Here is a 12,306-nt window from a genome sequence, read left to right on the forward strand (position 1 = left end):
GGAGCGTAGTATCCGTCAAGACATTCTTCACAGATGGGATGACCGCAGGACAAGGTGCGCTCCGCTGGCCGTACTAAGCACCAGAGACATGTATATGTGGTCTTGAGCCACCTTCCGGATGATCTATGCTTACGAAGGGCAAATCCGTGGTCGAACCTTGGGCTGATGATCCCAACCACACTGGCGAGGACTAAGACCCAGTAATTGGAGCTCAAGGCGAAAACAACACCACTCATGGCCATCATTCCGGCGCCCGCAGCCAACACTTTCCGCCGGCCAGCCTTATCAGTAATCAAAGTCAAGCAGAGGCTGATGACCACATCACCCAGCAAGGTGAGTGTCATGAATAGACCGACTCGTGCATCGCTGATACCAAGATTTGTCAGGTAGTGGACAAGGATCAAGAACGAGATACCATAGGCGAAGAGTCTGATAAATCTCTGAACACATAGAAGCTTGGTGTCGTAGGGTGAACCAAGGATAGCTGCAAAACCGCTTTCTTTCACCAATTGTGAGACAACAGCCCGCAGCGCAGGCATGACAGTCACTCTCAGTGTTGGAGCATTGAGCCGCAGGTAGAGGCCAATCTGTGTGACAGCTCAGCTGTGCCTTACTTGTTCGGGCAGAGAAAAGACGGGTTTGGCGCTGCGCAATACTTGCTGAAACACTGTTGAAGCGAGCAGCGAGCAATGACGGCCGAAGCTACAAGCGAAAGTCCGAGTTTGGACGCGCGTTCTAGTGACGTAATAGTCCGTGGTTCATTTTATTTTGGATGTTTGAAAGGACTTCTGCAGCACAGAGAGAGGGTAATTGATGCTACTACTAGCTAGCAGTACCAACAGAGCTTAGTGGCGCTGTCACAATCGCAGCGGCGGCCAATGACGGACATGGTCGATCGTGCAAGATAAATCCGTCAACAGCAGTGGCAGGGCGAAAGACTTTCATCGTGGCAACACTCTTCAAGTTTGGTGCATGCGGTGGAGGAGTTACCGGTATTCTGATGAAAGTCATGGAAAGATTTCGTCATCCCTTCCTAGGCCGACTTCTGCATCCCAGACATTTATTTGAGCGCGTCCTCAGAAACTTTTTCTGTCCCGCTAACACACCACCTTGAGACAGCTTCAAACAGGACTATTCTCAATCACATACCACCGAACAAAAGTTCACCATGGGCGGCAGACCAGAACCGTGAGTGCGCCCGCCTGTTCCATCAACTATGATACTAACCATCACCAGCCTTCGACTCGGCACCATTGCCCCCAACTTCAAAGCAGAGACGACGGCAGGTCCCATCGACTTCCACGAGTTCATCGGCGACAACTGGGTCGTTCTCTTCTCCCACCCCGAGGACTACACTCCAGTCTGCACCACCGAACTCGGTGCTTTCGCAAAGCTCGAGCCAGAGTTCACTAGAAGAGGCGTCAAGCTGATTGGCTTGTCTGCCAACACCATCGAGAGCCATGGAGGATGGATCAAGGACATCAATGAGATCTCTGGCTCCAACCTGAAGTTCCCCATTATTGGCGACAAGCAGCGAGAGGTGTCCCTGAAGTACGACATGATCGACCACCAGGATGCCACCAACGTCGACTCCAAGGGCATGGCCTTCACAATCCGATCAGTCTTCATCATTGACCCGAAGAAGACTATCCGAACTATCCTCTCATATCCTGCCTCCACCGGTCGAAACTCTGCTGAGGTTCTCCGAATCGTCGACTCGCTGCAGACTGGCGACAAGCACAAGGTTACAACACCCATCAACTGGGTGCCGGGAGATGTAAGCATTTGCCCTTCAATATGCGCAATTACAAGCTGACAAGTGTCTATAGGATGTCATCGTCCACCCAAGTGTCAACAACGAGAAGGCCAAGGAGCTCTTCCCCCAATTCAAGGCCATCAAGCCCTACCTGAGAGTAACTCCTCTGCCCAAGGAACAAACAAGCGCTGCTGTATAAGATGATACCTGATGCGCAAAAGGCTACATAGTCCAATCAATGTTTGACCCAAGACCGCGAAGGCTGATTTGTTGCACTCGACATTGGTCGTTGCATTTCTGACAATAATTCATCCGAGCCGCCGTGCCATGTGCATAGCGTGATGGCATCAATCTAGTATTACCATACACCCGCAATGGTCCCAATGCTTCAGTGCCATGCCCAGCTCCTCGCAGTCCCTACATCTATTCCAAAGATCTTGTGTCACGAAGACGAGTATCGCTGCCGTTGTTGCAAAGTGCCAGACGTGCCAGACCAAACGCGTTCCTGCGCCAAGCCTAAGCCCACATACTAGCTAGTACGCTCCTCATCAGGCCTATCCATGCTCGTCCAGAAGACTATGGGGTCACACCGTACTTCCCTCTTCTAGACTTCTACCGTCAACTCACTCCCAGCTCGTCACTCTCCATCACTGTCCGCGGATGACTTTCAGGTGAACTGTTCTGATACTGGTCACTACCGCAGGAAATGTGTTGACCTCCGGCAACCTCAGCCACCTATTCCTAGCTATCGATATCCAATCCTCTGAAACGACATTCTCTTTGTCCTCAGACCGAGACTCAGCCCATGATCAACACTTGGATTCATTTGCACGGAGCAGAGTTGCCATCTTGTCTGCTTGATCCGCGATTTTGTGGTTCGCCTGGCACGTTTGTGGCATTTCGATAGTTCTTTGTGAGAGGACAGTCATTGGAATACATGTATGTGCTTCTTTTCCTCGTACCCTTCCACCCTGGTGCACCGCCGGCAATCTTGTAGAGTTCAAGTCTCCTGTTTACTAACAGTTATGGATCGCTTCAGAAGGAGGAGCCTTCAACTTGGACTACCATCTCCCGTGTCCGAGGCTAACGACATCCCCACACCAGTATTCTCGCCAGTCGAACCTTCTACGCCAGATTCGGCAAGCGAGCGAGATCCTAAGAGATTTGCGACACTTTCCGGTCGTTTCTCGAGTCGATCTTCGTCTGTCGTCGTTCAACCCGACTCTAAGCCAAAACATCTTCACCTCGAGACCACCTTTGCGTATCAAGCACTAACATTACCTTTCGATGACAAGTCGCCAACGAAGCTTGGTCCATCGCCACGACGTCCTTCACGGCCAAGACATGTGCCCATCATAATACCCGACTACGCATCGCCCTATGGACCTCCACAGGACACTTGTGCTGTCCTGAACTCTTCTACTTCTCTCTCTGAGTCACTTCTCTTTCCAGCTCCAGCAGATGCCACCAACTCTGACACAGAATCATCGAAAAGTCGTGAGAAGGAAGGACATCAGAACGATTCGAAAGCCGCCATGAACACCAGCGGACTGAGCTTGACCGCGTCAGAGCCGGGGCTTGATAGTGCGGCGAGCTCGATACATCACTCCACTTCTCAGACGAACTTAGCTTCGCAGAACAATCAGCAAAACACGACAGCTGCCAATGTGTCCGGACTTGTTTGTAATGTACATCGAACGATGGGCCAGGAGCCGCCGCCTCTTGTTGGCGCCACGACGACAATCATAGGGGATAAACTCTACGTCTTCGGAGGTCGTGTACACAGCAAGAACCAGCCATACTTATCCTCGAAACTATATGAACTAGATTTAGTCCGGCGGCATTGGACAAAGGTAGACACGAGTGGAGATGTGCCGCCACCTCGATATTTCCACAGCGTGTGTGCTCTAGGTGACACGAAGCTGGTGTGTTATGGGGGAATGTCGCCTGCTACTCAGTCACATACTCAGTCAAACGGATCCAGCGAACCGCAACCGGAAGTCGTCGTGATGAGTGATATCCACGTCTACGACGTGCCAACCAGGAAATGGACACAAATACAGCCGTCAAGGTCGGATAGCCCACAAGGCAGATATGCACATTGTGCGACTATCCTGCCTTCCTCGGCTGTCTTCGCTTCCGCCGATTCCCATGTGTCTGCGATACACCACAATCCATCTTCTACTGGCCCGCATTCAGGCACTATTGGAGTACAAATCGATGGTACTGGCGGTGCTGAAATGGTCGTTGTCGGTGGCCAGGACAGTAATAACAACTATATTGCACAAATCAGCGTCTTCAATATGCGAAACCTGAAATGGATGCGCAGCACGCCGTATGACAGGAATTGCGGTGCTTACAAAAGTATGGTTACAGCACTACCAGGGGTCAACGCACAGAAAATAGGACGCCGGTCATCATTGAGCGAAGGAACTGAGAATCAGTCTGGGACTCCAATGCTGATCTACTCGAACTACAACTTCCTTGATGTCAGACTGGAATTGCAGGTACGGACGCCAGACGGTAACCTGGAGGAGAAGTCCATGAACGGACCGATTTCGCCACCAGGTCTCAGGTTCCCCAACGGCGGTGTAATCAATGGCCATTTCGTCGTCAGCGGTACATACCTGACTTCTTCGAAGCATGAGTACGCGCTGTGGGCACTTGATCTCAGAACCTTGACCTGGGCCATGATCGATACTGCTGGAACAGTTTTCGGACAAGGAAGCTGGAATCGTGGGGTACTATGGAACCGGCGCAACACATACGTTATCCTTGACCATCGAAAGCGGAACCTGGTGAGTGACTATAACCACAGGAGACTTAATTTCGCACATCTGTGTCTGGTGGAGCTCGAAGCATATGGACTATACGATAATCCGAGGAGAAACAGTCCATCTTCTGCCTATGTGTCAAATTCTGCTCCTTCAATTCCTGCTTCACTGCAGCAGAGTCTGCCATCCAAGTCGGCTGCAGGTAGAAGTATCTCCGTTGCAGCTGAACAATTGGGACAGATAGCACTTCAGGTCACCGAGCTGTGCGATATGGAAATCGTTGCGCAAGGAGGTGAAAGGATACCGTGCAACTCGAGCATATTAGCACGACGGTGGGGCCCGTTCTTCAGCCAGCTCGTCCTCGAATCAACCTCGTCACCAGATGCGGCTGATTCGGAATCCGCAACACTTCGGCCCAGCCTGACGTCTCGAGCGGCGAGCCGCGTCTCTGCAGTCACCATCACACCAAGCACAAATGGCATCATGCTCGCTTCTGACGAGTCGCGATCGCAAAGTCGCTCAACGAACAGGACCCTTGTTGAACTGCCCAGCAACAGCTCCGCGCCAGCTGCGTCTCGTGGCCGATCGCTCTACCTACTACACACGGCATCCACCATCAGGTTGATGCTGCATTTCCTCTACACATCCTCCCTTCCATCACTAGGAAATCCGCTATGTTCGCCCCACACTCTTTGCTCGCTTTTACAGATGGCACGCCCCTACCAGTCGATGGTCTCCAAGAAGCAACGATCGAGCGACTTCACGAAGCCCTCGACGGTCGCAATGCAGCCGCCGTATTCAACGCCGCGGCCATGGCAGCAGGCGGCGGACGCGCGACAGGAATGGGCGGTATGGGTACACTAGCAATGCTGGAGCGGCGGGAGAGTGCAGCTACTACTGTTGCCGAGGATGGGGGAAGAAGGAGTCTTCTCTCAAACAGTAACACCTACGGTACGAAGAGGGGCCATGGACGGACAGGAAGTGGTGATAGTATGAGTACGGCTACGAGCGCGACGACTAGTACCACCTTCTCAGAGGGTGAGACTGGTGCCGGGACGGACGGACGAGGAAGTCGCGACTACAGAATATGGAGCGGTGAAATGAGTACTGTCATCGGCTTGCACGCCATCACCTCTGACCCCAAGTCGCTGTCAGAGCAGGATTTGCTGATCTGCAGCCCGACTGTGTACGGGTGCAGCCTGAAGCGCAAGCAATGGTGTACGTCAACTTGTACTAACGCGATCTCTCCTTCGTGTCTAACATGCTTAGTGGAATTCGCGGTGGCGTACACGAGCGACATCGACTGGGATGAGTCGTCTTTCGGTCGCCTCGCCATCCCCGCCGATACGAAGAAAGCTATTCAGGCGCTCAGCGAAGCTCATCTGGGACGAGATTCAGACGTTCATTTTGAGGATTTCGTTGCCGGCAAAGGTCGTGGATTGATCGTCCTGCTGCAGTAAGTTGGCGTCTCCCATGCTGTGGCGATACTCATCTCCTCCTCCAGTGGCTCTCCCGGCGTCGGCAAGACCTTGACGGCAGAGACGATATCGGAGCATGTCCGCCGACCCTTCTACACGGTAGTTTGCCCCACCTGTCAACAGCACCACCACTAACATTTCAGATTTCGGCGGGCGATTTGGGCACCATTCCTGACGTCCTCGAGAAGAATCTGTCCGAGATCCTAGAGCTATCGAGCCATTGGAAAGCCACTCTGCTCTTAGATGAAGCCGACGTCTTCGTGGAGCAACGAGCGACTCACGACATCCAACGAAATGCGCTTGTCTGCGTCTTCCTACGCAAACTCGAATATTACGCCGGCATTATGTTTTTTACCACCAACCGAGTCAAGACGATTGATGAAGCGATTGCCAGCCGGATTCATTTGTCACTGCAATACGACGACTTGCACGACGTAGCTCGGAAGAAAGTGTGGACGGGCCAACTGGCGAAGGCTGTAACCAGGTATGGAGGAGCGGGTTACAGCTCAGATGACCTCAACCGTCTGGCAGGGAAAAAATTGAATGGACGACAGGTGCGGTATTCCCCCAGCGGTGAGTGACAGGAAGCTAATTCAACAGATTACCAATGCCACATCCGTAGCACAAGCCATGGCTGCATTTGACAAGAAGGCCGTCAACTTCTCCTACCCCACTCGAGCCATTGACCTGAATGAACAGTTACAATGTGATTTTAGAGGAGCAGGACACTTTGACAATGAGCACTCCTACATGTAGACAGAAGTACCGATTTTGACTGGGGAATGCACATACTTGGTAATGAGGCGCAGGAATTGATATTGACGTTGGTCGAGACGTCATGGCTGGTCAAATGTACAAGGAGCACTTCGAATGAAGTCGGCCTAATAACGCGTACCAGAATGTTTCCTGTCTACGTGTATGTCCTTTACCTCCAATTTCGAGCCTCTCACAGCAGGTTTGGAGTCTGTGTCTGACGTGGCTTGGGGCGTGGTAGCTTTCCCGGTCTCCTTGGGCTCCGACATAATGTACTTGACGGCATCTTTGAGTGCTTGGGCAATCTCTTGGTGGGCTGACGCTTGTAATGGCGGGCTGCTCTGTGGTTTCACTAGAGCTGGCAGGGCGAGCTTGGGGTGTATCATCTCGCTTGGAGAGTGTAACAGCTGGCTTTAAGTTTAAAGACGGCATGGTTGGACTGCTTGGAGGAGTGGCCGGGCTGACCGTATTCGCTTGAGCAACTTTGTTGTTTTTTGGTGCTTTGGAAAGTGAGGACATGGTTATGCTTAGAGCTCGAGGCGACGAAATTTGTAGCTGCGGGTTGGACAAGATTGGTAGACTGTTTGGTGAAGAATGTCTGGCAGGTTTGGGAAGAAGATGACTGGTCTCTGGTTGAACGGGTTGGGAGGTACGTGGACAACGTTCGATTGGGCTTCGAATGAGATTCTATGAGGACTTCACTGGCGTCCTTATACCTTTCATCATGGCACAACAGTCTTCTGTTCGGCAGTGGCTCTGCATGGCTTCTAGCGAGACAGATCATCCCTGATCTCGTGCATGGCCTGAGAACCGGTCGCATGCGTGGCAGAGGTGCATGTCTCTCCTCGCGCTCGGTAGGTCAACCAGGCTGCCCAGGATGAATGTCGAAATGAACCTTGTTTGCAGGAGTAATAGCTCGAACTTCTTGGTCTCATGCCATCGGATGTCGAGTCCTTTCTACGCTAACAGCGTTTCGGATGTGGAGGTCCATGAATGTGTCTCTTTGTGTTACGTTCCCGATTTGTCGTGAATCTAGTGGCCCCAGGACTCTGATGAGAAGGTAGGTTCATGTAACTTGCGTACAGTAGCTGCTGATGAAGGACTGAACTCAGGTTCAGTTTTGGTCGTTGTAGAGATCTGTGTTTGGTTTCGCACTAAGTGGACCGATCGTTTGCAGCATTGACAATGCAAGTACTAAGGGTAGGTCCTGCAAGCTCATCGATCGGGTTCGTTCTTCATTGTTGAGTGACAGCTGTGTTTAGGAGATTGGACATCATTGTTGCGGATAAGCTTGTGACCATGTACAGCACCTGGCGTTGGACATGTAAGCAAGCTCACAACGATATACGGAGCTCATTCTTTCCTGTAGGCAAGATGGAGTTGTGACTTCACTTTTTGTCTAGGCGCTGGGACTAAGATACACGTGTTTTCCGCTGCACAGAGTCGGCAGAGTGTGTGCGCATCGTAACCTTCTTCGTACCTCCCGAGTCTCGTGCTCGACGGTCGGTTCTGTTCAGTATGAGCTGAAACCTAGCTTCACTTCGCCGTGCTTTCAGTCTTGAGGTTGTGCCTCAGCGCGGTCCTGTCGATAGAACTCCAGGATCGTCCAGTCGTACACGTGGTCGTGCTGAAAGTATTGTTGGCGGAGCAGCTGGCGAAACAGGTTTCGAAGATAGCGATAGTCGGGCTAGTCGTCTTCGTCCAAGGAGCGAACATAGATCATATATGTGACGAAAGCAGGTGGCAGTCCTTGGTAGAGCTCGTCCACGCTGACGGTTTGCTTCATCTCCAGCACGCGCCGGTTCTTCTCCGCTCGATTCGCGGTCTTGAGGCCCTGCCAGGGCAGTGGCCCAGTGACGAAGTAGATCAGCATGTATCCCAATGCTTCAAGGTCATCTCGTCGTGACTGCGCTGAACACACAGCTTGGTTAGTGGAAGGTGCAAAATGGTCAAGGAGGAGAAGCACTCACGAACACCGAGATGGGCGTTGACGCTGGCGTATCGACATGTGCCGATCAAGCTCGGTTCGCATGGTGCTCTTTCAGATGAGATGGGCAAGTGCGGTGGCCCCGGGGCTGTGCGTGCCGTGACCGGCGGTCGATAGATGGCCAGACCCATGTCGGTCATGTAGACGGTGTTCCCATGATGGCCTGTTCCCAGCAAGAAGTTTTCGGGCTTGACGTCGCGGTGCAAGTAGTTGGCGGCATGCAACGACTCAAACCGATGCAGCAACTGGTCGGCCAGCATCAAGGTCGTCTTCAGGGAGAACGTCTCGCCACAGCAGCAGAACAGATCTTCCAGGTTCGGTCCCAGCAGCTCAAACACCATGACCTGGAAGCTGTCCTGCCAGCCATGCCAGAACACCCGGGGAAACCCTGGCTTCGACTGGAGACTCTGGTAGACGCGGATCTCTTCGTCGAGGAGCGAAGGGTCGATCTTGCAATGCTCCAGCTTCATGGCGACCGCGTTGCCAGTCTCTGCGTCGCGTCCTGTGTACGAGTCAGCATTAAGTCCGTTGGTACAATAGACGTCGTGCTCACCCAGGTAGACTTTGCCGAATGATCCTTCACCCAGCAGCTGCACGAGCTGGTATCGATCTCCGATGCGCAGAGCGCGCATCCGGTCGACGAAGTCGCCCATGGGAAGGAGGAGTGCATGGTGGTTGTAAAGAGGACGTTGTGCTCAAGACAAGATAGGGCGAAGCCAGGGTTCAAAGTATTCCCTCGGCTAACCTGCCCTGACAATCAAAAAATGAATGCCGAGAAGAATGCGCCTGCCTGCGCTGAATCTTGGACTCCTCACTCCATATCTATCGCATGCAAACACAACCACCATCTCAATATTACACGCATGGCTCCGCGCCATGCACTTCCGCCAGCACAGAAGACCCTCACGTCGACCGTGCATGAAGGAGCGCTGAGGACGACTTCGATCACGCAGGACCAATCGTTTCGAGCTACGCATGCTGGTGCCTGCCACCCCATGCATGTCTCTGCAGGAAGCGCCGACCGACCTGACACGCTAAGGTATCGACTTTGACGCGGCACAGATGAGGGTCGGTGGGAGGATTTTGAGCGCCGATCGATGAGACAACTCAGCATACAAGATGTCGCACTCTCACAGCCGTCCGTCACCTGGCCGCTCCTTCTCCTTCATGCCTGCGGTTGACCATAGTCCATGCTCTCGCAAGCGACGCGCTCCTTCTTCATCTGAACACGCTGCTGACGAGTGTCGTCCTCCTTCTCCGAAAAGACACAAGCCTTCGCCCTCTGCTCATCGCCATTACCAACCGAGCCCTGGCTTCTGGGATCGAATTTCGCAAGTGCAGCTCAGCCGGCAAGTCCTGCGAGAGTTTGACCACAGGACACGAAATTGCAGAGATCGAGCCACTTCTACTGCATTGCTTCTCGAGCTACCTGAGGAACCTGATATTAAGCGACTCCAGCGATTTGCCCGTCGTGGTGGTCCCGTCCTCACACATCTTCGTGGAGTAAGTCGAACTGCCACCTCCCAGCTTGCATACCATGCTAATGTTGAACCACAGTTTGCACTTGCTCCATTTCCGATGAGTGCCTCCAGCGGTCAAAGTCTGAAGCGATCATGGGCCTCTAGTCGCACGAGATCGACGAAAACCTCAAAGACTACGCCCTACAGTGGCCAGTACGAACAGGCCTTGATCGATGCACACGTCTATCCTGAAGGCCACGATTATGATGGCGACGACGCGCCTGTCCCTACAAACTACGAAGACATCTTGCGACACCTGAGCGCGGAAAGAGCATCACTGTCTCCATCGCGCTTTACGGACGAGGACTTTAGACAGTTCAAGCGGACCAATGCCCAAGCCCCTAGCGAAACGAGGATGATGCAGAAAGTACTGCTCAAAGTACTGCTCGGCATCAGCGGCCGAGATGATCATTTGAAGACTGAGACGGACGTCGAGTTCAACCACATCAAGCCGTTCAACAAAGACCTTGCGGCGGCTAAGCCTGACCTGTACGACGGGGTTGCTGCCTCTAAGGTGGACAAGAAAGTGCGCGATCAGCTCGGTGACCTGATCATCCCATCCACGAACACAACCAACCCTATAGCACCCAACTTCTTCTTCGAAGCCAAGAGTGAGAAGGGCCGTGCGGATGTTGCGAAGAAGCAGGCGTGTCACGATGGAGCAATTGGCGCACGAGCCGTGCACAGTCTGCAGAACTATGGGGCTGACGAGGTGGTCTACGATGGCAAAGCGTATTCCTTTACGAGCACCTTTCACAATGGTACGGGTACGTTGCAAATGTACACCTCGCATCCAACAGCACCGCAGACCACTGGGGAACAGGCTGACTATCATATGACACAGGTCAAGGCATTCGCAATGACGAGCGATCGAGAGACATTTCAGAAAGGCGCCACCTACTATCGCAATGCCCGCGACCTTGCTGGCGCCCAGCGAGAGAGCTTCATCGAGCAGGCTAACAGGCGTGCGGCTCAAATGCCGGCCGATACCCCATCCAGCACGCATGTCAGCAGCCATACGTCTCTGTCCATGTCGGTGCCTCTGGAGGGCGACTCAGACACCTCGGTAGATGAGCTGGCCCTGAGTCCAGCCCGTTCCAAGCGTCCTCGGCATGGGTCGACACAAACGAGACGATCTGACTCAGTCGTGGCTGCAGCGGTGCCAGATTCACAAGAGTTGGTCGACACGCAAAGCACGCAAGACACGGACACCAGCTTCCGTACAAGTCGATCCCAGCGACAGACTCCATCCATCACACGGTCACCAACAGAAGTCACTACCTACCAGGCGAAGCTGAAGCAGAAGCTTGGACGATCGTTCGAGCGAGGGGAACAGCTGGTGTTTGTGCCTGACGAGGAATGGCAGCCCGCCACCATGTCAGGTCGAGCAGCGTTGTTCAATGACAAGTACAACGTATATTGGTTTTGACTGATTAATCTGCAAGAAGCGCTCGGAACTGAGTGCCGTTCATTTTCAGGACTGACGATAATATTGAGGAAGAGAAAAAGTTGTGTCCTGCTATCGAGTGTCGGTAGACCCAGGCTGTCGTCATGTCTGTGCGCTTGCTTTTAAGTAATGCATTGCATAGCCGTCCTTCAGTCTTAGTGCCAGGAAATTGAACGTCGTCGATGCCTCAGCTTTCAAATTGGGCATCGACAACGGCGTCACAGCCAGTGTCTCACATCTTAGATCGAGTACAGCATGGCTGGTTACCCCTGACGGATAAATGTGCTCGTTCGATTGCTTCAGGTCGCACATGGAGTCGCCGACTTCACCATCACGGGCTGTCTCTGCCACCACTCCGTGCTGACGTAGTTGGTCTCGTCAGATGGTGGAGAGGAGGAGCTGCGACAGAACCGAAGTGGGATAGTGCTACCAATACGGGTGTACCTGAGGCCGAGGAGTGGCTTTCACATTCGGTGGTGGTGCTCATCATGTCCCCACCACGGCCACCAGAACGGTCGGAGCAACGATGAAACACACTAGTGCCCTCCAAGAGGCGGATCATACTGCCGCAGGCACTGTTGCCACCAGAAT

The 12,306-nt window shown here is 53.1% G+C and overlaps 4 protein-coding genes across 4 annotated transcripts; 3 read left to right on the forward strand and 1 right to left on the reverse strand.

The window, feature by feature from the left end:
• Positions 1-1,168: 1,168 nt before the first annotated feature.
• On the forward strand, positions 1,169-1,955 carry PRX1_2 (peroxiredoxin 1; the record flags this gene model as incomplete). The annotated part of the gene is made up of 3 exons (XM_064879569.1): positions 1,169-1,188; positions 1,237-1,777; positions 1,830-1,955. The coding sequence occupies 3 exons, from the start codon at positions 1,169-1,171 to the stop codon at positions 1,953-1,955; spliced, it is 687 nt and encodes a 228-aa protein (XP_064724673.1).
• Positions 1,956-2,781: 826 nt separating this feature from the next.
• Positions 2,782-6,764, forward strand: PMZ80_011182 (uncharacterized protein; the record flags this gene model as incomplete). Its single annotated transcript, XM_064879570.1, has 6 exons — positions 2,782-5,150; positions 5,195-5,748; positions 5,800-5,986; positions 6,035-6,107; positions 6,152-6,562; positions 6,609-6,764. 6 exons carry the CDS (start codon positions 2,782-2,784, stop codon positions 6,762-6,764), a joined length of 3,750 nt encoding a protein of 1,249 aa, XP_064724674.1.
• Positions 6,765-8,448: 1,684 nt separating this feature from the next.
• On the reverse strand, positions 8,449-9,401 carry PMZ80_011183 (uncharacterized protein; the record flags this gene model as incomplete). Its single annotated transcript, XM_064879571.1, has 3 exons — positions 8,449-8,672; positions 8,732-9,250; positions 9,302-9,401. The coding sequence occupies 3 exons, from the start codon at positions 9,399-9,401 to the stop codon at positions 8,449-8,451; spliced, it is 843 nt and encodes a 280-aa protein (XP_064724675.1).
• Positions 9,402-9,867: 466 nt separating this feature from the next.
• On the forward strand, positions 9,868-11,697 carry PMZ80_011184 (uncharacterized protein; the record flags this gene model as incomplete). Its single annotated transcript, XM_064879572.1, has 2 exons — positions 9,868-10,251; positions 10,306-11,697. The coding sequence occupies 2 exons, from the start codon at positions 9,868-9,870 to the stop codon at positions 11,695-11,697; spliced, it is 1,776 nt and encodes a 591-aa protein (XP_064724676.1).
• Between the last annotated feature and the right edge of the window lie 609 nt (positions 11,698-12,306).

The sequence above is a fragment of the Knufia obscura genome (assembly GCF_036327395.1).
Source record: "Knufia obscura strain CCFEE 5817 isolate CBS 148926 chromosome Unknown scaffold_28, whole genome shotgun sequence".
Classification (NCBI taxonomy): domain Eukaryota; kingdom Fungi; phylum Ascomycota; class Eurotiomycetes; order Chaetothyriales; family Trichomeriaceae; genus Knufia; species Knufia obscura.